Raw genomic sequence first — 22,603 nt, 5'->3', positions numbered from 1 at the left:
GATGAATGTTTGGGTAATTTTGTGTTTTTCTTTTGAATTAATGTGCTATGAGCCTTCTTTTAGTAGAAGAAAGATTTATTTTGGGTAGTCGAGTATTCTGTGTGTGTTAGTCCTCATTTTGTATCATCCTTAGATTCTTGGATATGACTTTCGGTGAAATGATTAATGAAAGCAAAGTTAATATTGTCTCCTTCAACATTAGCTGGGATTCCCCCCATTCAATAACATTCCCTCCTAATCAGTAACAATGTTATTCAAAGTTGTGTGTGTGCTTGTATGTGTGTTGTATTTTTGTTTGTATGTGTGTGTTTAATAAATAATATTTGTTTGTTTGTGGCCATATCAGCTGTCCTCCTGTATTCCTGGCTCTGTGTTAAGGGATCACTCCTGGAAGGGTCGAGGGGGGTGTTGAGGAGGTATATGTAGTGCTGTGGATAAAACCCAGATAGGCTTGTGTACAAAACAATCACCTTACCTGCTCTGGTCCCATTTTGTTTTAAAGAAGCAGGGGGGTAGCATATTTGGTCGGCCTGGATCTATTAATGCTTTGAGTTTTATTGTTAACTTACATATGCCCATCCTGCTTTCTACTTTGCGAGTAATTTACTGGTGTGCCATTACTGAAATCCAGATATATTATTGTACCAGGCACCTTTGCTCTAAAAGGATCAGTGATACTCTGGGGTTACTGAAAGTATTATCATAAAAAAAAAACAAAAGTGAACCAAGTATCTCATAATTTAACAATTAGAAGACCACTTAGAATGCAAGCAACAGGGCTGGAGAGATAGCACAGCAGCGTTTGCCTTGCAAGCAGCCGATCCAGGACCTAAGATGGTTGGTTCGAACCCCTGCATTCCAAAAGGTCCCCTGTGCCTGCCAGGAGCTATTTCTGAGCAGATAGCCAGGAGTAACCCCTGAGCACCGCTGGGTGTGGCCCAAAAACCAAAACCAAAAAAAGAATACAAGCAGCAGCTCCAAATCCTAGTTAGTTGAGTACTATTGTCATAGGAGATACAATTCTTTTATCTTGTGACTTACTGCTATTCATTTTAATCAGCCTTTTCTGTCCTTTGCTCTTCATTATGACCATTTTGTTCAGCTGCTAGTCCTACTAACAACTAGACTAAAAGGCTCCCTATAACCATTTTCAGGTAGAACTTTGTATTAAACCATGTTACTTGTTCTGGCTCATCTCTGCATTAATCTACCTTGAGCCAAATTTCCAACCATAGTCCATTTAGATCAATTAGAAATGGGTACAGGAAGCTGAAGCATGTCCTATCAATATGGCAATATAGGAAAAAGTAAATCTCTTAGAAGGAAACTGTGGGAAATGCAAACATCTGTGGCTCCTTTATCATATACTATATTCTAATTATTGGCTATATGCTTATTCAGTATTCATTTATCATGCCTATTGCTTGTCTACCAATAGAAGAACTCTGCTGAAAAAGAAATTGAACCTGTTCATGAGCTATGAACTTAACCTAAATTCAACCTAACAGTAAACCCATGCCAATTCCTAACCTATAACTTATGCTTATAGGTTTCCCTTTCTATTTTCCCTAAATTGTGTATCTTATGTTCTGGGAATGTATGTGTAAAACAGTGTATGTGTAAAAAAAAAAGAATTTTATTCTGCCAAAGGACTGGGAGGAGGTTTTAGAATGTATGAGACATACTTTATTGTTATTCCATTTGGGAGCTGGGGATACCCAGTAGTGCTCAGAGCTTACTACTGTCTTTTCACTCAGGGATCACTCCTGGCAGTGCTTGGGGGACCATATGGAGTGTTGGAAGTTGAACAGACTTCAGCCATGTGCCAGACAAGAACCCAACCCACTTAACCATCACTCTGACCCAAAGATCCCATTTTAAAGAAAATGGAAAGAGAGGCTTCTAGAGAATGGCTCAAAGTCACATGTTTAGGAACTGGTAGAAACATGATTCAAATCTAGACATTTTGATTGAATAACTTGAGTTCTCTCTAGTTCCAAATACTAACTGGGGAGAGATGGTTTACAACCATGCCCAAATGATTAACAGTCTAAAGCAGATATGATAAGAGCAGACTATTAGCCAAGGGCTGGTGATAGGATTTGTGAGAAGACACATCTCCCAGGGGCAGAAATGATCTGGGGCTCTTCTTCAAGGCAGTGGGTTTTGTCGTTGGATCTAGAATGGTATGGAGATAGGAGAATGACTTCAGTAAAGGTACAAGAGCTTTTCCAGGACAGAGACTTGATCAATTGGTTAGAGGGTTTAAATAGAGTGAGGAATCAAGTATGATAAGAGATTAGGAGGCTTTGAGACTATGTGTAACAATTTTTCTAAAAACAGATTATAATATGACACAACAGAAAGTTTAATCAACTCATGGCTCTTAACACATCTCAAATTGTAGGGCTGGAGTGATAGCACAGCAGGTAGGGCATTTGCTTTGCATGCAGTCAACCTAGGATCTATCTTTGGCATCCCATATGATCCCCTGGTATTCCAACACCAGACCAGTCTCATCACCATTGTAACATTCTCTCCACCACTGACCCCAGTTTCCCACCCACCCAAGGCCTGTCCCCTTGGCAGGCACAAAATAATTTACTCTGTTTTGTTATATTGCTTTGTTACAACTAAAGGCAATGGGATTATCAAAAAACTTCATTAACAGAAAATTTGTGAAAATTGTTACATCTCACAATGGGGTCTTTAAGTCGTTGTTGGAAGGGTTATTAAGCTATTTGTTGCTAGTTGGGCATTCTGTGTTAGTGGTTTTGGTTGTGCTCAGGTGGCTTCTATGCTACCTTCACATTTAATTTGGTGTGTTCCTAGTGGAGTGTCAATATTGAGGATTTGGAGGTGTCATGAGGCTGCGTTGTCGTCATGTGTTCCATGAATTCCAGGATCTGTGGATTTGGGCCAGTGGTTGACCTGGTGGTGGCTATTGGATATGAGCGTGGCTGCTGAGACTTCTGGAAGTATGAAGGGGTGGGAAGAGTTTGCCCATCTTCATTCTGAGAAGATTCCAGAGTTTTCATTTCCCAAACTGGCATATCTGGAATTTTTGTCAGTTAAGTGTCTATGCAGAGATTAATGGTGATATTCGTGATATTGAGTCTCAGTTGTGGCAGTGGTTGTGGATGTGAATGCCACTGCCAAGGGTCTCGGCCTGTCCCCATTCCTGAAAGTACTCATTTGGGGCCATTTCTGAGCTGAGAAGTAAACTGTAGGTAGACAGGTCTAGTTTTTCTGCAAAACATGTTTGTTTTTATTTAACTGGATTAAAAATTCTGTTTGTACCCCTAAATTTGAATGCAAAATGTTGTTTGGATGACTGTAACAGAAACTAATAAACTGGGTTCCTTTCTCACCACACCCTTCCCTTTTCTCCCCTTCCCTTTCTTCCCCTCCCTTCCCCTTTCCTTTCTCCCATCTCCTTTCCCCTCTCCTCCCCTCCTTTCATTTTTCCCCTTCTCTACCCTTCTCCTCCCTTGCCTCTCTCCTCCCCTCCCCTCATTTCATTTCCCATCCTTCTCCCTTCTCTATCCTTCTCCTCCCCTTCTCTTCCCTCTTTTCCCCTCCCCTCCCCTTCTCTTATTTCCCCTCCCCTCCCTTCCAGTTTCCCTCATTTCCCCTCTCTTCCATTCTTCCCCTTCCCTTCCCACAGCCTCCTGCCTCTGGCTGGCAAGAACTTCTGCCTGCCAAGGACTGCATTGTAGAGAAAGGGAATCCCAGCCCTACACTCAAACTCAGCGAACAAATAAATCCTCTAGTCACTAGTGAATGGCCTCACAGGTTTGCCTTGTTGCCATAACATCTTGCGTTCCCAGGCCCATTGGGTAGGGATGAGAGCCAATCAGCTTGCGCCAGGAACTGCTTAATGTCCTGGTGGTCTCAGGGCTGCCCTGGGCATTCTGCCAAAGATGAGGGATTTTCAGGTCGATGATGCAGGACTGACCTTACCCTGGCTTCCTCTCCTTGGTGACTCAGAGCCAACCCACCAGCACTACACTCTCCCCCTGTTGTGGCTCCGGGCTCTCTTCTTTGCAGAGTGAGTTGTCTGGTGGAGTTAGTTTTCCATCAGATGATATTATCCACAGAGAGAGTGGCAGAGAAAGCCATTGTCATTTTCATAGCCATTTTCATCACCTTCCCTCCCCCTCCTTTTCCATGCCCCAATTGTCTTGCTGGAGCTTCCTGATAGGTCACTCTGGTCTAGGAAGATCTTGTGGAAGGTTTTCCCAGTGTTTTATCCCGATCCTTTGATAACAAGGTTGCCAGTGGCAGGAACTGTGTGGGAGGGTTTCTTCCATCCCTATGGGCAAAGGAAGTGTTAAGAAGGTTGGGAGAAGCAAGGGCTATGTAGGAATGCAAGATCCCCAAAAATCGCCTCTCCAGTAGCAGTAAGACATCGAACAAGTTCCTTTACTTCACAGTGGCCTCATTTGTGAAGTGGCTGTAACAAAAAGAATCTATCCCTTAGGTGCAGTGTGCATTCAAAATGAGACGATACAGACAAAGCAGCTAAGCCAGTGCCTGGTGTTAAGTATTCAGTGAGGGCCAGTCAAGTGTTTCTAGAAATGGTGAGAGTGTTTCGCCGAGAACTAATGTACTGCTCTCCTTCATTCACATTTGGCAAGTATTTTCACATTAATTTTCACTTATGTATTCATTTAACCCGTTACTGCCTCATCTGCTACCCCTGCTGATTCACACACAGTTGCATTTAGTGGGATGCAGGGGGCATTTTGACTCCCTTTACAAACATGGATGGCAGAAAAGAAGGCATCTAGTCTGACCAGAATGTTGCTGGGAAAGCTGATCTGCTTGACATCTGACAGTTGTTTTCAGAGGCTAAGATTGCTGTTGGAGCAAGCCCTTCTGAGCAGCACTGGTCAGGAAGGCCACCTTTGCTCTTAACTCTTACTTCCCATTCACTTGAAGGTTCCCAGCCTGGCAGCTAGAAACCCTTTGTCCATTGTGTAATTGCAGCCTGCTGTGCTTTATGCTGGATTCCTGGGACAACCATTCTGTATTTCTTTTTTTTGGTGGGGGGGGGGACCGGGTAGGGGGAAGGAGGTCACACCTGGTGGTGCTCAGAGTTTATTCCTCACTGAACTCAGTAATCACTACTTGGAGAAGCATGGGGGGACTATATGGGATCAAACTTGGGTCAACTGTGTGCAAGGCAAATAAGTGCCTTACTTGTACTATCAGTTTAGTCAGTGCTTCTCAATTATTTTCTGTCATGCCCCCCTAGGAAGAAGAAAACATTTTTCGCGTGTTCCCCTCACGTGACTGTAAATAATATCTTTATTAAAAAACTTTAATCTGGCCTGCTTCAGAGGTGGGTCGGGACGTACACATACTGATTCCTGCTGATTTCTGTCAGGAGTCAGAAGGACGCAGAAGCCATCTTGGGCCATGGTGTTTCCAACTGCCTGAGATTGGATTTCATCAACGTTCCTGCTGGTGATCCTACCTGCTTCAGAGGTGGATCAGGACGTACACACACTGATTTCTGCTGGTTTCTGCTGGGTGTCAGAAGAGCGCAGAAGCCATCTTGGGCCATGGTGTTTCCAGCCACCTGAAACTATTTTTCATCAGCATTCCTGCCGTTGATCCTGCCTACTACAGAGATCTTGGCTGGCTCCACCCTACTGCTGTGCCTTGGATGACCCTGAGGATTTGAAGGGAACTCTTTGCTTTGCTTGTCTGTCTTCCCTGAATACTTGAAGCTCTCCTCAGAGGCCTAGGAAGCACACCCCACCCCCAAAAACTGTCATCTAGAGGCCGCAGAAGAGCTCAGCCGCTCCACTTTGTGGCCACACACTCTTTCTAACCAATAAACCCCACCATAACACACAGAAAAAATCACACTACAAGCATGACAATGGGGAAACCTCGCAGGCAAACACCATGCACAGAGAATGAAGATGATAGCTCAATAACCTAAAAAATTCCAACCATCTGATTAACCTCTCGGATGAGAAACTTAAAATAGAAATATGGAAGATTTTTGTAGAACTCAGAGAAAGCATAGATCGATCTGAACAGAACACAAAGACAGAAATCAGAAAATTCCAAACTGATTTCAAAAGATCGGAAAAACACTGTAGCTCAACTGAAAACCTCAATGGATGGCCTCGCCAGCTGGGTAACAGCAGCTGAGGAGAGAATCAGTACTGGAAGATGAGATGCAGAAAAACTCAACACAACAGAAGAAATTGGAAAAGAACCTTAAGACAAACGATCAGGCAATGGAAAAAAGTACTCATGGAATGCGAACAGATGAAAATAGAAATATTTGATAAACTCAACAGAAACAACATAAGAATCATTGGAGTTCCAGAGGCCCAGGTAGGAGATCTCCAGGAAGAATCAACTGTCAAAGACATCATCAAAGAGATACTCCCAGAGTTAAAGAATACATGCAATCAAATCCTGCATGCCCGAAGGTTACCATCTAAAAGAGACCCGAAGAAAAACACCCCAAGACACTTCCTCGTTACAATGACAAATCCCACAGATAGAGATAGAATACTGAAAGCAGCAAGATCAAAAAGGGAAATTACATTCAAAGGAGTATCCTTAAGACTTATAGCAGACATGTCACAAGAAACTGTCAAGGCCAGAAGACAGTGGTGGGATATTGTGACAAGACTGAATGAAATGAATGCCTCACCGAGAATACTGTATCAGCTTGACTCACATTCAGGTTTGAAGGAAGGATACATAGCTTCATGGATAAACAATAGCTCAGAAACTTCACAGATGAAAAACCAGCCTTAAAGGAAAAACTGAAAGGTCTACTTTAAGACAAGAGAGACCAACAAACACACCAAACTTATATACAAACGTGACATTAAATTCTATGACAATCATCTCCCTCAATGTCAATGGACTAAATTCACCAATTAAAAGACACAGAGTGGCAAAATGGATCAAAAAGATGAATCCAGCCTTCTGCTGCCTACAAGAAACACACCTTAATAATCAGAACAAACATAAACTCAAAATTAAAGGCTGGAGAAAAATCATCCAAGCAAACAGCACCCTTAAAAAAGCTGGGGTGGCCATATTAATATCTGATGACACCAACGTTATACTCAGAAAAGTGGTAAGGGACAAAGATGGACACTTTGTACTGATCAACGGATATGTGCAACAGGAAGAAATCAGACTTTTAAACATATATGCACCCAATGAGAGACCAGCAAATTATCTAATACAATTATTGACAAATCTCAAAGAAGACATCAATAATAACACAATAATTGTGAGAGACCTCAACACAGCCCTGTCAACACTTGATAGGTCAACCAGACTGAAACCCAACAAAAACATACTAGCCCTGAAAAGAGAAATGAAACAAAAAGGACTAGTAGACATATATAGGACATTCCACCCCAAAAAACCTGAATACACATTCTTCTCCAATGTACATGGGTCATTCTCCAGGATAGACCACATGCTGACACATAAAACATACCTTCATAAAATCAAGAGGATAGAAATCCTGCAGGCTACCTTTGCTGACCACAAGGCTCTGAAATTAGATGTGAACTACAAAGGGACACAGAAGAAAAACTTCAACAATTGGAAATTAAACAGCCTGCTACTAAACAACCAGTGGGTCCAGGATGAAATAAAAAAGGAAATCAAAACTTTCCTGGAAACAAATGATAATGAAGACACAAACTGCCAGAATCTATGGGACACAGCAAAAGCGGTTCTGAGAGGAAAAATTATAGCTTTGCAAGCATGCATCAGGAAGGAAGAAGTGGCATACCTGAGTAACTTAATGATGCAGCTCACAAAATTAGAAAATGACCAACAAAAGGAACCAAAAATAGGGAGTCAGAAGGAAATAACAAAACTGAAAGCAAAAATCAATGAAGTGGAAACCCAAAAAACAATCCAAAAGATCAACGAAAGCAGAAGTTGATTCTTTGAAAAAATTCTTTGATAGACCATTGGCAAAATTCACAAAGAAAGAGAGAGAGAGAAACCTGATAACCCGTATTAGAAATGAAAAAGGGGAGATCACGACAGATATCGCAGAGATCCAAAGGGTAATCAAAGACTACTTTGAGAAACTTTATGCTACTAAACATGAGAACCTAGAAGAAATGGATAAATTCCTGGACACTTATAACTTTCCACGGTTAAGGAGGGTGTAGCATATCTAAAAACCTCCATCACTATGGAGGAAATTGAAATGGTAATCAAACATCTGCCTAAAAAGAAAAGCCAGGCCCAGGTGGATTTCCTAATGAATTCTTTCAAACCTTTCAAGAGGAGATAGTACCAATCCTAGCCAGGCTCTTCCATGAAATTGAAAAAACAGGAACATTCCCAAACAGCTTTTATGAAGCCAACATTACCTTGATACCAAAACCAGACAGAGATGCTGCCAAAAAAGAAAATTAGAGACCAATATCCCTGATGAATGCAGATGCAAAGATCTTCAAAAAATCCTGGCAAATAGGATCCAATGCATCATCAAGACCATACACTAAGACCAAGTTGGTTTCATCCCAGAAATGCAAGGATGGTTTAACATCCGTAAATCTATCAACATAATACAAAACATCAACAACAAGAAAAATAAAAATCACATGATCATAACAATAGATGCAGAGAAAGCATTTGATGAGGTCCAACACCCATTCTTGATCAAAACTCTGAGCAAGATGGGAATGAAAGGAACCTTTCTCAATCTAGTTGAAGCCATCTACCACAAGCCAGTGGCAAATATTATACTCAATGGAGAAAAACTAAAAGCCTTTCCTCGAAATTCTGGTACAAGATAAGACTGTCCTCTCTCGCCACTCCTCTTCAACATAGTACTGGAAGTACTTGCTAAAGCGATCAGGCAAGAAAAAGATATCAAGGTAATCCAGATAGGGAAGGAAGAAGTCAAGCTCTCACTGTTTGCAGATGACATGATACTCTACTTAGAAAATCCTAAAGACTACTAAAAAGCTTCTAGAAACAATAGATGCATATATGACAGGCTACAAAATTAACACACAGAAATCAATGCCCTTTTTATACACCAATAATGATAGGGAAGAGATGGACGTTAGGAAGGCAATCCCAGGGGCCCGGAGAGATAGCACAGTGGCATTTGCCTTGCAAGCAGCCGATCCAGGACCAAAGGTGGTTGGTTCGAATCCCGGTGTCCCATATGGTCCCCTGTGCCTGCCAGGAGCTATTTCTGAGCAGACAGCCAGGAGTAACCTCTGAGCACCGCCGGGTGTGATCCAAAAAAACCAAAAAAAACAAAAAAAAAAAAAAAAAGAGAAGGCAATCCCATTCACATTAGTACCACACAAACTCAAATATCTTGGAGTCAACTTGACCAAAGACGTGAAGGATCTATACAAAAAAACTATAAAGCCCTGCTCCAAGAAATAAGAGAGGACACACGGAAATGGAAACACATACCCTGCTCATGGATTGGCAGGATTAACATCATTAAAATGGCAATACTCCCCAAAGCATTATACAGATTTAATGCTATCCCCTTAAAAATACCCATGATGTTCTTCAAAGAAGTGGATCAAACACTTATGAAGTTCATCTGGAACAATAAACACCCTTGAATAGCTAAAGCACTCCTAGGGAAAAGGAATATGGGAGGCATTACTTTCCCCAACTTTAAACTGTACTATAAAGCAATAGTTATCAAAACAGCATGGTATTAGAATAAAGACAGACCTTCAGATCAGAGGAATAGGCTTGAGTTCTCAGACATTGCCCCTCAGACATACAATTACTGAATTTTTGACAAAGGAGCAAGAAATCCTAAGTGGAGCAGTGAAAACCTCTTCAACAAGTGGTGCTGGCAGAACTGGTTAGCCACTTGCAAAAAAGTGAACATAGACCCCCAGTTAACACCTTGTATGAAGGTAAAATCCAAATGGATTAAGGACCTTGATGTCAGACCTATACCATAAGGTATATAGAACAACACGTAGGTAAAAACACTCCATGACATTGAGAGTAAAGGTATCTTCAAGGAGGAAACTGCACTTGCCAAACAAGTGGAAGCAGAGATAAACAGATGGGAATACATTAAGCTGAGAAGCTTCTGCACCTCAAAAGAAATAGTGCCCAGGATACAAGAGCCACCCACTGAGTGGGAGAAACTATTCACCCAATACCCATCAAATAAGGGGCTAATCTCCAAAATATACAGGACACTGACAGAACTTTACAAGAAAAAAACATCTAATCCCATCAAAATATGGGGAGAAGAAATGAACAGACACTTTGACAAAGAAGAAATACAAATGGCCAAAAGGCACATGAAAAAATGCTCCACATCACTAATCATCAGGGAGATGCAAATCAAAACAACAATGAGATACCATCTCACACCACAGAGATTGGCACACATCACAAAGAACGAGAACATTCAGTGCTGGCGGGGATATGGAGAGAAAGGAACTCTTATCCACTGCTGGTGGGAATGCCATCTAGTCCAACCTCTATGTAAAGCGATATGGAGATTCCTCCAAAAACTGGAAATTGAGCTCCCATTCGACCCAGCTATTCCACTCCTAGGGATATACCCTAGGAACACTAGAATACAATAGAAAAATCCCATCCTCACACCTATATTTATTGCAGCACTATTCACAATAGCCAGGCTCTGGAAACAACCAAGATGCCCTTCAACAGACAAATGGCTAAAGAAACTGTGGTACATATACACAATGGAATATTATGCAGCCGTCAGGAGAGATGAAGTCATGAAATTTTACTAAGCATGGATGTACATGGAATCTATCATGCTGAGTGAAATAAGTCAGAGGGAGAGAGATAGACGCAGAATAGTCTCTCATCTATGGGTTTTAAGAAAAATAAAAGTCATTTTTGCAACAATCCTGAGACAATGAGAGGATGGTTGGAACTTCCAGCTCACTTCATGAAGTTCACCACAAGGAGTGGTGAGTGCAGTTATAGAAATAACTACACTGAGAACTACCATAACCATGTGAATGAATGAGGGAACTGGAAAGCCTGTCTAGAGTACAGGTGGGGGTAGGGTGGGTTGGAGGGAGATTTGGGACATTGGTGGTGGGAATGTTACACTGGTAAAGGGGGCTGTTCTTTACATGACTGAAACCTAATCACAATCATATTTGTAATCAAGATATTTAAATAAATATATTATAAAAAATAAATATCTTTATTTTTTGGAAAATAAACTTTAATATGCAAAACAAAAATATAAAAATAATTTGAGCTGATTTTTTAATCAGAGGTGATGTCTGGATCAATGGCTACAATGAGCACGTTTTGCAGTGCATAGCTTTTCGAAGCAAGGCTTGAAGCAGGACACAGCAACTCTCAGCTCCAGAGACATACAGAGACATAAATATGGGGCTTAGCTTGTTATGACAGTGTTTGCCGAGGTCAAGCACGCCCCCTTGTGGAGTCTTGTGCGCCCCCTAGGGGGGCAAGCCCCACTATTTCAGAAGCACTGCACCCTGTTGTATTTCTGATGCCCAGTCATATCTGCACTTACTGTTGCAATGCCATAGTATTCCTGCTCTGCATCTCAGGGCCTGTCTTCAGACAGGCTAGAGTGGTCATAGAGGTATGTTTCTTTCAGAAACATTTCTTTTCTTTTTTAATTCAGGTTTATTATGTAACACAAAGTTGAAAACTTTGGGGCATTACCTATACCAACAAGAACCAACATTTCATTATTGTGTCAATCATTTTTTTAAAAGTAGAATTTTTCTTTACAGAGGGGGCAGATATAAGAATCATTTTATTTCTGTATGCCCACTTGGTACTCCCCACCTCTCCTGTTCCTTGCCCTTGGGCTGCTGGGCTTGAGATATTGCTGGGCTTGGATGTCTTCAAGACAAGGATACTTAACACATGTGCAGCTCATAAATAGACAGCTCATTTTAGTAGGGCCATCAGCTCTTTTGTGAGTAGGGCCATGATACATTGTGCTGTGGGAGCAGCCAGGAGGGAGCAGCTGGCTGTACCTTGGCCAGTCAGGCTTTCTCTGGTAGTGATGCTGACTGGAGCCATTTTAAAGGAGCTAGTGAGGTCAATGTTGAGAGAACAGAAGTTTTAGTCAAGGCTAACAGCCTGGAATCTTCTGATGTTTCTAGAAAAAATGGGACACAGAAAGAAAAAATATGTTATTCAAGGTTGAGGATACATAAGTCACACAAGAATGAAATGAGCTGGAAATGTACACAGGACCATGCCAACCATATTGTGTAGTTTATTTATTTAATTTTGGCTTATAGGCCATATCCAATGATGTTCAGGGATTGCTCCTGACTCTGCACTTAGGAATGATCTCTGATGAGCTTGGGAGACCTTATTAGATTCCATGGAATGAACCTAGGTCAGCTGTTTGTAGGGCAAGAACCCTGCCCTCTGTGTATTGCTATGGCCCTGTGTTGTGTAGTTTAGACTTTGCTCTTCATCTGTTCTCTGCTGGGAAGACATGGAAGGCTCTTACACTCTGGCAGGCCCTAGTCAGGTTTGTATGTAGAGAAGGGGAGAGGTGAGCAGTGAATGATCATTTGTACTGTCTGTGTCCTGTAAAGCAGATAGGACAGTCTGTTTTTCCTTCCACTCCTGAGAACACTGAGGCTAAGAGGTTAAGTACCTTGTCCAAAATCTCAGAGCCAGGATGAGGAGGATAGAAGAAATCCCTGGTTGCTTTCTCCTGGACACTCTGCCACTATGAACTGACTTTTCTCAAATGCTTCCTGCAGCTGAGCAGTGGGTGGATGCTGACAGAAGCAATATGAAGCAAATGGTCATTGATACAATCTTGTTGAAGGAATGTAGCTCTGGGATTTTTGTGCCCATGGTGTTCAGGCTCTTGACTTCTATGCCAATACACAGCTAGCAAGCAGCAATGGGGAGCTTGGTGCTTCAAGCTCCACATGGCCTTGACAAAATCCATTCATCACTGTCTCACTCACAAATTCAAAGCAGCATCTGCTGTCTAATATTGGCACTTGTTAGCAGCTGGTTTATGGAAGCCCTTGGTTCTTGTTGGTCCAGGTTGGTCAGCTCTGTAGTCTGAAGCCCCACAGATAAGGGCAGGCAGGCAAAGGCGACCCTTTCTTGATCAACATTTTGTAAAGCCAAATATCTGTAGATGTGTGTATATACATGTAAAAACAAAGATAGCAATTTATCTGTCTCCAGAATAGGAGGTTGGGGATCAGGCATACCCGGGCTTTTTGCTCTGTTACTACCATTTATCTCAGAGTAAGCTAATATGCCCAAATCTCAGTTTTCTTATCTCTAAAATGAGCCAAGTCAAATCAATTTTGAAGAGACTGTTAATGCCCATTAAAATATAATCATGTTTTATTTTTTTATTTTGGGGGGCATAAAACATGGGATGCAAAATCCCAGGTTGGCTACATGGATGGCAAGTGCCCTACCCCACTATACTATCTCTCCAGTCCCAAAATGTACTAATGTTTTAGAGTGCCTTGGCCTAAGACTTGATGTATATGAGTCCTCAGTTAATGGTGGCTTTAATTATTTTATTTAATTATTTTAATTATTTTTTTATTTTAATTATTTAATTATTTTCTCACTGCTATCCTCTACCAGTGCTGCCATCCAGTCATAAGATATTGGGACAACGGGGAATAGAAACCAAAACTCCTATATCCTACAACCATTATGCAATTTACCTTTATAATATAGCAATGATGCTTTCTACATTTTATCCTAACTACTCTGTAACATAGCATATTTGATAAAATATTTATTTTATAACAATCCAAGATCATCCCAATTCTAGTGAGGAGTAGATTGTTACATAATTTTTAGTAAGAATATTATATCATCTGAGCATAGAATAAACCAAAGGAAAAATCTCACAATATGTACCTCATACCTAACTCAGAGTCAACCACTATTACATTCCATCATATCTCCTTTCTTTATTTTTTCCATAGGGGCCATCTTTAGCAGTGTTTAGGAATCCCTTGGTGGAGATTGTGGGGGACACTATCCTGGAGATGCTCATCCTGATGATAGGGACTTACTGTTTTCATTCTCGGGGCTCTGGTGCTGGGAGCCTCCAGGCACACATCTTACTGTGTTGGTGGGCTGTGGATTGCTGGGAATCAAACTTCATACTATCTGTCTTGAGCTCTCTCCTTGTTAGTTTTGAATTAACCTCCACTTTGAGCTATCTCTCCGACCCCTCCCCTAGTCTCTAAGCCATGTTTTATTATATATTCATTATATTATATACTGTACATATTATATTATATATCGTGTTACATACATAATTTTAGGCAGCTTTTCTAGTCACATTGAGTAGTCTCCCATTATCATGAGCATCATTTTCGAAGATGTAACAGCCCATCAGATAGCACCACCACAGTTTACATAAGCTTTCCCTCATTGATAGAGGCTGCCTTTGCTGCAGTTCTCCCCCCCCCCTTACCCCCCCTCCCATCTAAGCAGCTTCATATAACAGTACCTAGGGGAGCCTGCCTCGGTTTAACCAGGAAGCATATAATGAACTTGTGCTGTGTGGAAGGCCCACAGAGATGTGGTAAAACTGACAGAGAGCCTGTCTAAAGGGAGCCCAGAGACTAAACAATCTGGAAAGATTTATCTGGATGCTTTTTCCACACTGCTGTGAGGGAGTCCACCTAAGTGTGAAGGCTTCTGGAACACTGCCCCTAAGAGGAAGGAAGGAAAACTCCGAAGGCCTCTAATTTATCAACATGTTATTGGTCCGGTGAGTCCTGTCAGGGGTCTATACTTGCTTTTGAATATCACTTCTTTTAGTTTTCGTTTTTTTTGGGGGGTCACACCTGGCAATGCTCATAGGTTACTCCTACTGGCTTTGCACTCTTGGCAGGGCTTGGGGGACCTGGGGATCAGCCTGAGTCAGGATCATGTATGGTGAGTACCTTCTCTGCTATACTGTCTCACTAGCCCCTGAGTATCATTTCTAAGAAAGGACAGAGAAGGAAAGAAATGGAGAAGATAAGAAGAGGTGGATAGGATGCAATGGAGGTCAGGGTTCAAATGCCTTAGGTACATTGATGATGACTAAGTCAACAATACTGAGGACAGGAAATCTGAACCACAACAACCAAACTTGAAAAATGTTGTGTTAAAGAGGCAGGCTTGGGGGTGGGAGGGAACCTGGGGACATTGGTGGAAAGAAGTTAACACTGGTAGTGGGATTGGTGCTGGGACATAATATTGCCTAAAATTCAACTCTGATTAACTTTGTAAATCATGCTGTTCTAAGAAAGAGAAGGAAGGAAGGAAGGAAGGAAGGAAGGAAGGAAGGAAGGAAGGAAGGAAGGAAGGAAGGAAGGAAGGAAGGAAGGAAGGAAGGAAGGAAGGAAGGAAGGAAGGAAGGAAGGAAGGAAGGAAGGAAAAGAATTGGCTGGAGTCTTAGGTTTGATGTATACTTGCTCTGGCACCCATGGCAAAATTTCTCTTCCCAAGCCTCAGGGATTTCTTCATAGTACAGAACATATTGGACCAGATGTTCTCCAGGGCCCTTCTTGCATTGGCATTTTCTGGGTATCTGAAATCTTGCTCTTGCCAGGAGCTAAAGTGAGCACCCTGGGAAAGATCAGAGGATGTTTCTCCAGAGTCTATAGTTTCTTTTATTGGTTCCTGGGGAGTTGCTGATGCTTTTATATTCCCAGCCACCTCTCCTGGTAGCAGTGGGAACATGCAGAGATCGAAAGGCCAGAAGCATTGCTCACTGGTAGAAACAATGGGTCTGGAACCTCAAACAATTGTCTTATGTGTGAGGCATTTACTCTTTTATGTACTTCATCATTTTTTTTTCAGGCCACACCCGTTTGATGCTCAGGGGTTACTCCTGGTTAAGCGCTCAGAAATTGCCCCTGGCTTGAGGGGACCACATGGGACTCCAGGGGATCAAACCACGGTCCTTCCTTGGCTAGCGCTTGCAAGGCAGACACCTTACCTCTAGCGCCACCTCGCCGGCCCCGTACTCCATCCTTTTAATCACACCTTAATTTAGCAAATGCTACCTGAGACCCAGGCCTGATGCTATATGCAAGTATGTGAGTGAATGAGACACCACAATGTTCTCAAAGCACATGCAGTCTTCTGAGACAATAAACAATGTAAAAGGTAACAAGATAGTTACTTCTAGGGAGGCACATCCAAGTTGCTTCATGAAGAAAGTTGTTTGTCAGCCTGGAAGCAACAACAATCCCATGTCAGTGGATGCTCAGAGAAATATCAAAGGACACATAAAAGTTTTCTGAATAGGCAGTGGAGGAAGACATTCTAAGAGAGGAATTTAGTTAGCTAAAGAGGTTTGGAAGAGCATGTTGTGTTCTTAGAATTGCTGCTAATATGTGTGGCTGACTAGAAGGGAGAGTGAGACGATGAGGAAAAGTCAGGTATCACTACAGAAAAGTTTGCTGATGAACTTTTTTTTTTTTTTTTTTTTGGTTTTTGGGCCACACCCGGCGGTGCTCAGGGGTTACTCATGGCTGACTGCTCAGAAATAGCTCCTGGCAGGCACGGGGGACCATATGGGACACCGGGATTCGAACCAACCATCTTTGGTCCTGGATCGGCTGCTTGCAAGGCAAACACCGCTGTGCTATCTCTCCGGGCCCTGCTGATGAACTTTTTATTTTAGATTCCAAAAGCTGTACTTTGTGTGTTTTTATATTTGCATTTTATAATATCCTTTTTTTTTTTTTTTTTTTTTGATTTTTGGGTCACACCCGTTTGACGCTCAGGGGTTACTCCTGGCTATGTGCTCAGAAATCGCCCCTGGCTTGGGGGGACCATATGGGACACCGGGGGATCGAACCGCGGTCCTTCCTTGGCTAGCGCTTGCAAGGCAGACACCTTACCTCCAGCGCCACCTACCCGGCCCCATTTTATAATATCCTTATAGGAAGTTTGAAAAATACAAAAATAAAGTAGAAAGGATTTTTGAAAATCACTTTTGATACCATTGCTTAAAAACAAATATTTTAGCATTTGGCATATTTCTAGTCCATATCATTCAGTTTCTCTCTTTCTCTCTCTCTTCTTTAAATAAATTGAAAAATTGAGTTACTGTGAGATAGTTGCAAAGTTGTTCATGATTTATTTTTAGTCTATATAATGCCCACTCCCATCCTTTTACCAGTACACATTTCTCGCCACCGGCATCCTCGTTTCCCTTTTCTCCTCTTTTTATATTCAGTTGTATGTTGTAACTACAGTTTTAGCTTTTCTAAATGGTGGAACTTTCCTTTCATTTACTGAAATTTACCCAACATGGATGTTGGTATGATAAAAAGATAATTGTGATCACAAGTTATATTGTTTATAGCCATACATTTTCTTTCTCTTATAGAACTTGTTTCTTTCTTTTACAGGTCTCTTGTGGCTCAGAGCATAATCTGGCAGTGATTGGTAAGTAAACATTTTATTAATTTCCTTATTTGTTCTTAAATTCCTATAATTGGAGAAGACTCTTGATTGACTATGATTGTTGGCGAGTAGGTTGTGTGTTTGTGTGTAGGGTTACTGGTGAAGATATGTGTATGTGTGTGTAACTGGGATTGCTGGCAAGAATGCATGTGTATGACTAGGGTTGCTGGTGAGGGATGTGTGGGTGTGTGTGTTTGGGGACTGTTCTGGGACATAAAAGAGCTTTGATTGACCAAGGATTTACTAGAAGACTCCATTTCTAAAAGTTTTAATTCACTCATGAAAGATCTTTGTAAGTTGTCTCAGGAAGTGGCATTTGAAGATCTGAAAGCTCTAACAAGCTGGGGTCATCAAGTGAAGGAAATTTGATAGAAAAAGGATAGAGAACTGGTTTGCTCCTGATTCCTTGATAAATGACCTTGCACCCAGTTCTTTGTTGACTCTCTTAGGAAGTGTGGGGCTCTCCTCACTGCCTTCTATTTGTGGCATTCAGGAACTCTTAGTTGAAGTGAAACCTTTGATTAATTGAGTTTTTTCCCCTAATTTATCTCTGGATAACCAAGTTCACTGTTTTCATAACCAGGCTTTTGAACACTTGCTTCACGAAGCCATCTAGAATCTACCAGGTAGTAGATTCATGTCAGAAGGGATTAAAGGGAAAATAGTGAAGTGACTGACTGCCCAACAAATTAATTTACATGATAAAATAAAATGGAAGAGCAATGGCACCTACCTCAAAGGGTTATTAAGGTTCACTGAATAAGTATATGTAAAGCAAGAAGAACAGTGCTTAATGACTAGTGATGAATTTAGAAATGCTCATTGTTATTTTTCTGATACCGTTAGTTCAAATAATGACCTCCTCTTGGCTTTTCTTCTTCCATTTGCAAGATGGAAGAGGAGTAAAGCAGAAATATGGTTTGCTCAGCCTCTGACATTTCTTTGTTTTGGTGGTTATTTTTTTTTTCTATACCAGGGATTGAACCCAGGCCCTCAGACATGCAAGACAAGTGCTCTATTACTGACCTACATTCTGCTCTCAATCTCTCATATTTTAGGGCTCTTATAATACCCACACCATCTACTCTGTGTTTGTGGTATCTGGTCCTGTCCACTTCGCTATCTCAGTCTAAATTTGTCAAGGGCAAGTCTCCTATGTTTGCCTTACCTGCCTATTTTCAGAGCTATGCCTGTCCCTCAGAGGAGATTCACACACTCCTTTCTAAACTGCATTAGACTGGCTTAACTGCCTGGGGAGGCAGCACTTGGAAGACCACTCTGCAGCTCTAACACAGGTGTGCGCACAGGTTGCAGAACCACAGTGGGGGGTAGGTTGCCTGCCTACCTACCTAGAACAGGCTGGAGAGTCCGAGCTGCTAGAATCAGAAAGCGAGGGAGAACGCATAGTGGCAAGCCTGCAAGCTCTGTTACAGGACCACATCTTTTTCCCGGAACTGCTCCTGCCCAGGGCTAATTAAGGGAAGCTATTCAGGGAATCCAAGGATGTTACCACAGGAAAGATTTACTTCCTTTGGGACTAGCACAAACAAGAAGATGTCCTGGAATCTAAATAGGTAAAAGAACAAAACTGATGAAGGAGGGGGCAGAGAACTATTAGGTAACTTGGGGCACTTCTCTGTGTGTCTGTCAGAGGCACAGGCCAGGCTGGCATCAGCCCTGATTACTCTCCCTCCAAAATATTCCCACTCTCCAGGATTGGTGTATGGGATCCATGGAATAGTATTTTTTTTTTAAATTGCTATATGAGGGTCACATAAGGAATAACATACACACCTTTTTGTTTGTCATCCTCCTTGGTCAGAATAGGGAGAGAGGAGAATTTTTTCCCAGGATCACTTTCTCTTTTTTGTTTTTTGGTTGTTTTGTTTTGGAACACACTGGTTGGTACTCAGGACTTAATACTTACTGGCTCTTTATTCAAGGGTCACATCTAGCAGTGCCTGGGAACAAACCAGGTTTGGCCACATGCAAGGAAAATGCCTTACCTGCTAAACAATCTCTCCAGATCTCGGGCTCACTCCAGCGCATCAGCATCAGTTTCTAATAAAGTTTATCTTCTTTGTGACTGAGAAAAAGGATGCCATTCTGGAAAGGTATACTTAGTGTCACCCAAAGGTTTGGGATAAGCAGGAGATCAGGACTTACTGTGAACTCCCAAGGGCATATTGGCTGTTTTCTGCCTTTTCCCAGTGCCTGGAGCTTGCCTCACTGGCTGGTAGATACTCAAGAGTCAGCATGTGGGATCCCAGTCTCAGGCTCTGCCCCTACCTCTCTGCTGCATGTGAGCTGGGAGCAGAGACCCCTGTCATCCCCTTACCCCCTGGAGGAATGAGGCCTCTGTGGTGCCCTGTGGGGTGCCAGCTGTGCAGGAAGAAGCAGCAGAAGGCTGCCTGTTTGCCCTGGCAAGAGGCCAGCATGAGGGAGATGAGCTGGAGGGAGTGGAGTTCCTGTCAGCTTAGTGCTGGGTTCTCAGAACTGGCTTTTCGCTACAACCTCTCCACCATTGCTGTCTTGGCTATTTCTCTGCTTTTCCATCTCCTTCCTACAGGTGCTGTACAAGTGCAGAAATGGTTCTGGGCTAGACTAGAACTGAATAGAACTGAGCTCAGATATAGCAGCATCCCGTTCAAGTGGGCAGGGAGATGAAATCGGTGGCCTGAGCATAGCCAAGGGCCTGCTCTGTCCTAGGTAGTGGGCACAGCTCCACAAAGAAAAGATATAGAGCCCAACACTGAGACTACCTACAGCTGAGCTGACAGCCTGACTCAAACATTGTGTTGGGCTGCACCCCACTTTGGGCCCAGGGCAGTCATGGTGAAGGGAACATTCAGGTCAGATTCAGCTCTTGCTCCTCCTCCCTAGGAGCTGCATGACTTCTGTGTCAGGTAGCGTGTACTGTCTTGCTTCTTGATCCCCTCATCTAGGTTGCTTTCTTGGCTGTGTAGGCTTATTATGAGGAATGCTAAGAATAGTGCTCTGTTAGTACAGGCTAGAGAAATATTTGTTGCTGCTTTCAAAGGAGGCCATAAAGAAGACAGATCACAGTTGTATGGCAGCTTGGGATAGGGCTCTCAGAAGAACAAGAGGAAATTCCCTTTCAGGTCTGAGGGCCTTGTGGGAATGAGCTCATCTACAGATGGGAATGTAGACTGGAGCCTGCAGACCCCAGATCTAGACATTTCATTGGACCCAGAAACAGTCAATGCTCATTTGGTGGGTTTTAGGTCAGCTTCAGCAACCTATTGTCTCCCTAGCTGCTGGGTTGAGTTTGAGGAAGGCCCCACAGCAGCCACTTTTTAGGTTTTGTCAGAAACCAGAACTTACTTCTCTCTCTCTCTCTCTCTCTCTCTCTCTCTCTCTCTCTCTCTCTCTCTCTCTCTCTCTCTCTCTCTCTCTCTCTCTCTCTCTCTCTCTCTCTCTCTCTGTCTCTCATGGTCCTTGTCTCTGTCTCTCTCTCTCTCTTCCAAGTTGTTGATTTTTGGCAATTTCTTTTGATGTTTTCTTAGTTTTCCAGTGAAGTTTCTTTTACCATGTTCTGTATGGGCACCATACACACCAGGGCAAGGTAGGATGGTGAGCAGGTGCCACTTATTTTAACGAACAAAGACCCGCTGGAGCTGTGCAGAGATGCGCAGAATCAGTGGTGGGAAGTAGGGCCCTCAGACTATTGGCTTAGGTACCTGCTTAATGCCAGCCACCTCATAGGTGCTTAGCAGGTGTGCACTCATTTGGCACGTTGCCTAGTTTTTTTTCCTTCCTTCCTTCCTTCCTTCCTTCCTTCCTTCCTTCCTTCCTTCCTTCCTTCCTTCCTTCCTTCCTTCCTTCCTTCCTTCCTTCCTCCCTCCCTTCCTCCCTTCCTTCCTTCCTTCCTTCCTTCCTTCCCTCCCTCCCTCCCTCCCTCCCTCCCTCCCTCCCTTCCTTCCTCCCTTCCTTCCTTCCTCCCTCCCTTCCTCCCTCCTACCCAGGTTCCCCTCTATCTCTAACAGTGCTAGCTGCTCAGCTCTCCTCATGGGTCTTGGCTGAGCGTAGCAGAGATGAGGCAAGGGCATGTGGTTACTCCTTGCTCCAAAGGACCCTCCCTCCCACCCACCTGCTCATGCTCTTAGGGCCCAGCCCTGTCTTTAGGGCCTTCACCTCTATGTTGGATTGAATTGGCTCCAGCTGATTTGCTTCCCCTAGGAGCAGCTTATTTTGGCTTGAATGGGCAATTTGTTTGCCTTCTTTCCTGATGTGCAGTTGTTCAGCCTTCCCTTCCTGCAGAGAAAAATTGTAAAAAAATAAAAAGCTGATCCATTTCCTTTCTCACTCCTCTACACAGGCCCTTGGAAAGGATTTTATTGGTGCCCCTTACCCGGAGCTCGCCAGACAGGCATTGTTAAAGTGTTAGATATTTGGCAGAAGAATGTGGTTCCTTCTCCACCTCCTTCTCCTCCTCCTTCTCCCACAGAGCCGCCAGTTCTTTTACCAAATTGGAGCTATAATCTATGCTAGGATTTTTTAAAATTATTATTTGCTAAAGATTTTTTAGCTGTTGAACCTCTGTACCATTGTAATATGTGTGGTATAACATCTGGACGTGGCCTGAAATCCTATCAAGCAGGGTCGTGAGAATTCGATAGAAATAGTCTTTTTTGTCAAGGGTTTCAATGCTGGGACAAAATTGTTTGACCCCACACAATGTCAGGCAAAGTGTAGGTACTTCATCTGTGCTGTGCCATTCACTTCTCATCGCCACTACTTTTACTCCTGTTGCTGAGGGAAGATGAGACAGGTTCATTGGTTTGCCTCTCTCAGGTCACAGTGTCATGAGGAATCTGTGACACATCCTTAAGCCCTATGGTCTTCACCCTACACAGCCTTCCTGCAGACTGTGGACAGCCTGGCTTACTCTGAAGGTCATCAAAGAAGGTGATTACATCTCTAATATTTGATTCCTCTCATGTTGGAAAGTTCTCTGCATATCCAACCGAAACCTCTGATGCATTACTTTAGGCAGTTTTCTGCATAATAACCAGAGAAGATCATGACATTGATGACACTGTTTTGGGAAAAAAAACCTTTTTAGGATTTTTCTACCCCTTCCATTGCTGATTTGTTCTTAATTTTTTTAATTTAC

General features: G+C 42.6%; 1 protein-coding gene across 1 annotated transcript in view; it reads left to right on the top strand.

Annotated features, from left to right (window-relative positions):
* SERGEF (secretion regulating guanine nucleotide exchange factor) overlaps window positions 1–22,603 on the top strand; it is a 286,373-nt gene that overhangs the window by 177,753 nt on the left and 86,017 nt on the right. The window contains exon 10 of the mRNA XM_049781050.1: window positions 17,412–17,448. Within this exon, the coding sequence (XP_049637007.1) occupies window positions 17,412–17,448 (37 nt within the window). The remainder of the gene's footprint in view (window positions 1–17,411; window positions 17,449–22,603) is intronic.

Source organism: Suncus etruscus, chromosome 9 (assembly GCF_024139225.1).
Source record: "Suncus etruscus isolate mSunEtr1 chromosome 9, mSunEtr1.pri.cur, whole genome shotgun sequence".
NCBI classification, from domain to species: domain Eukaryota; kingdom Metazoa; phylum Chordata; class Mammalia; order Eulipotyphla; family Soricidae; genus Suncus; species Suncus etruscus.
Note: the sequence above shows the minus strand (reverse complement) of the source record. Positions and strands in the feature narration are given on the sequence as shown.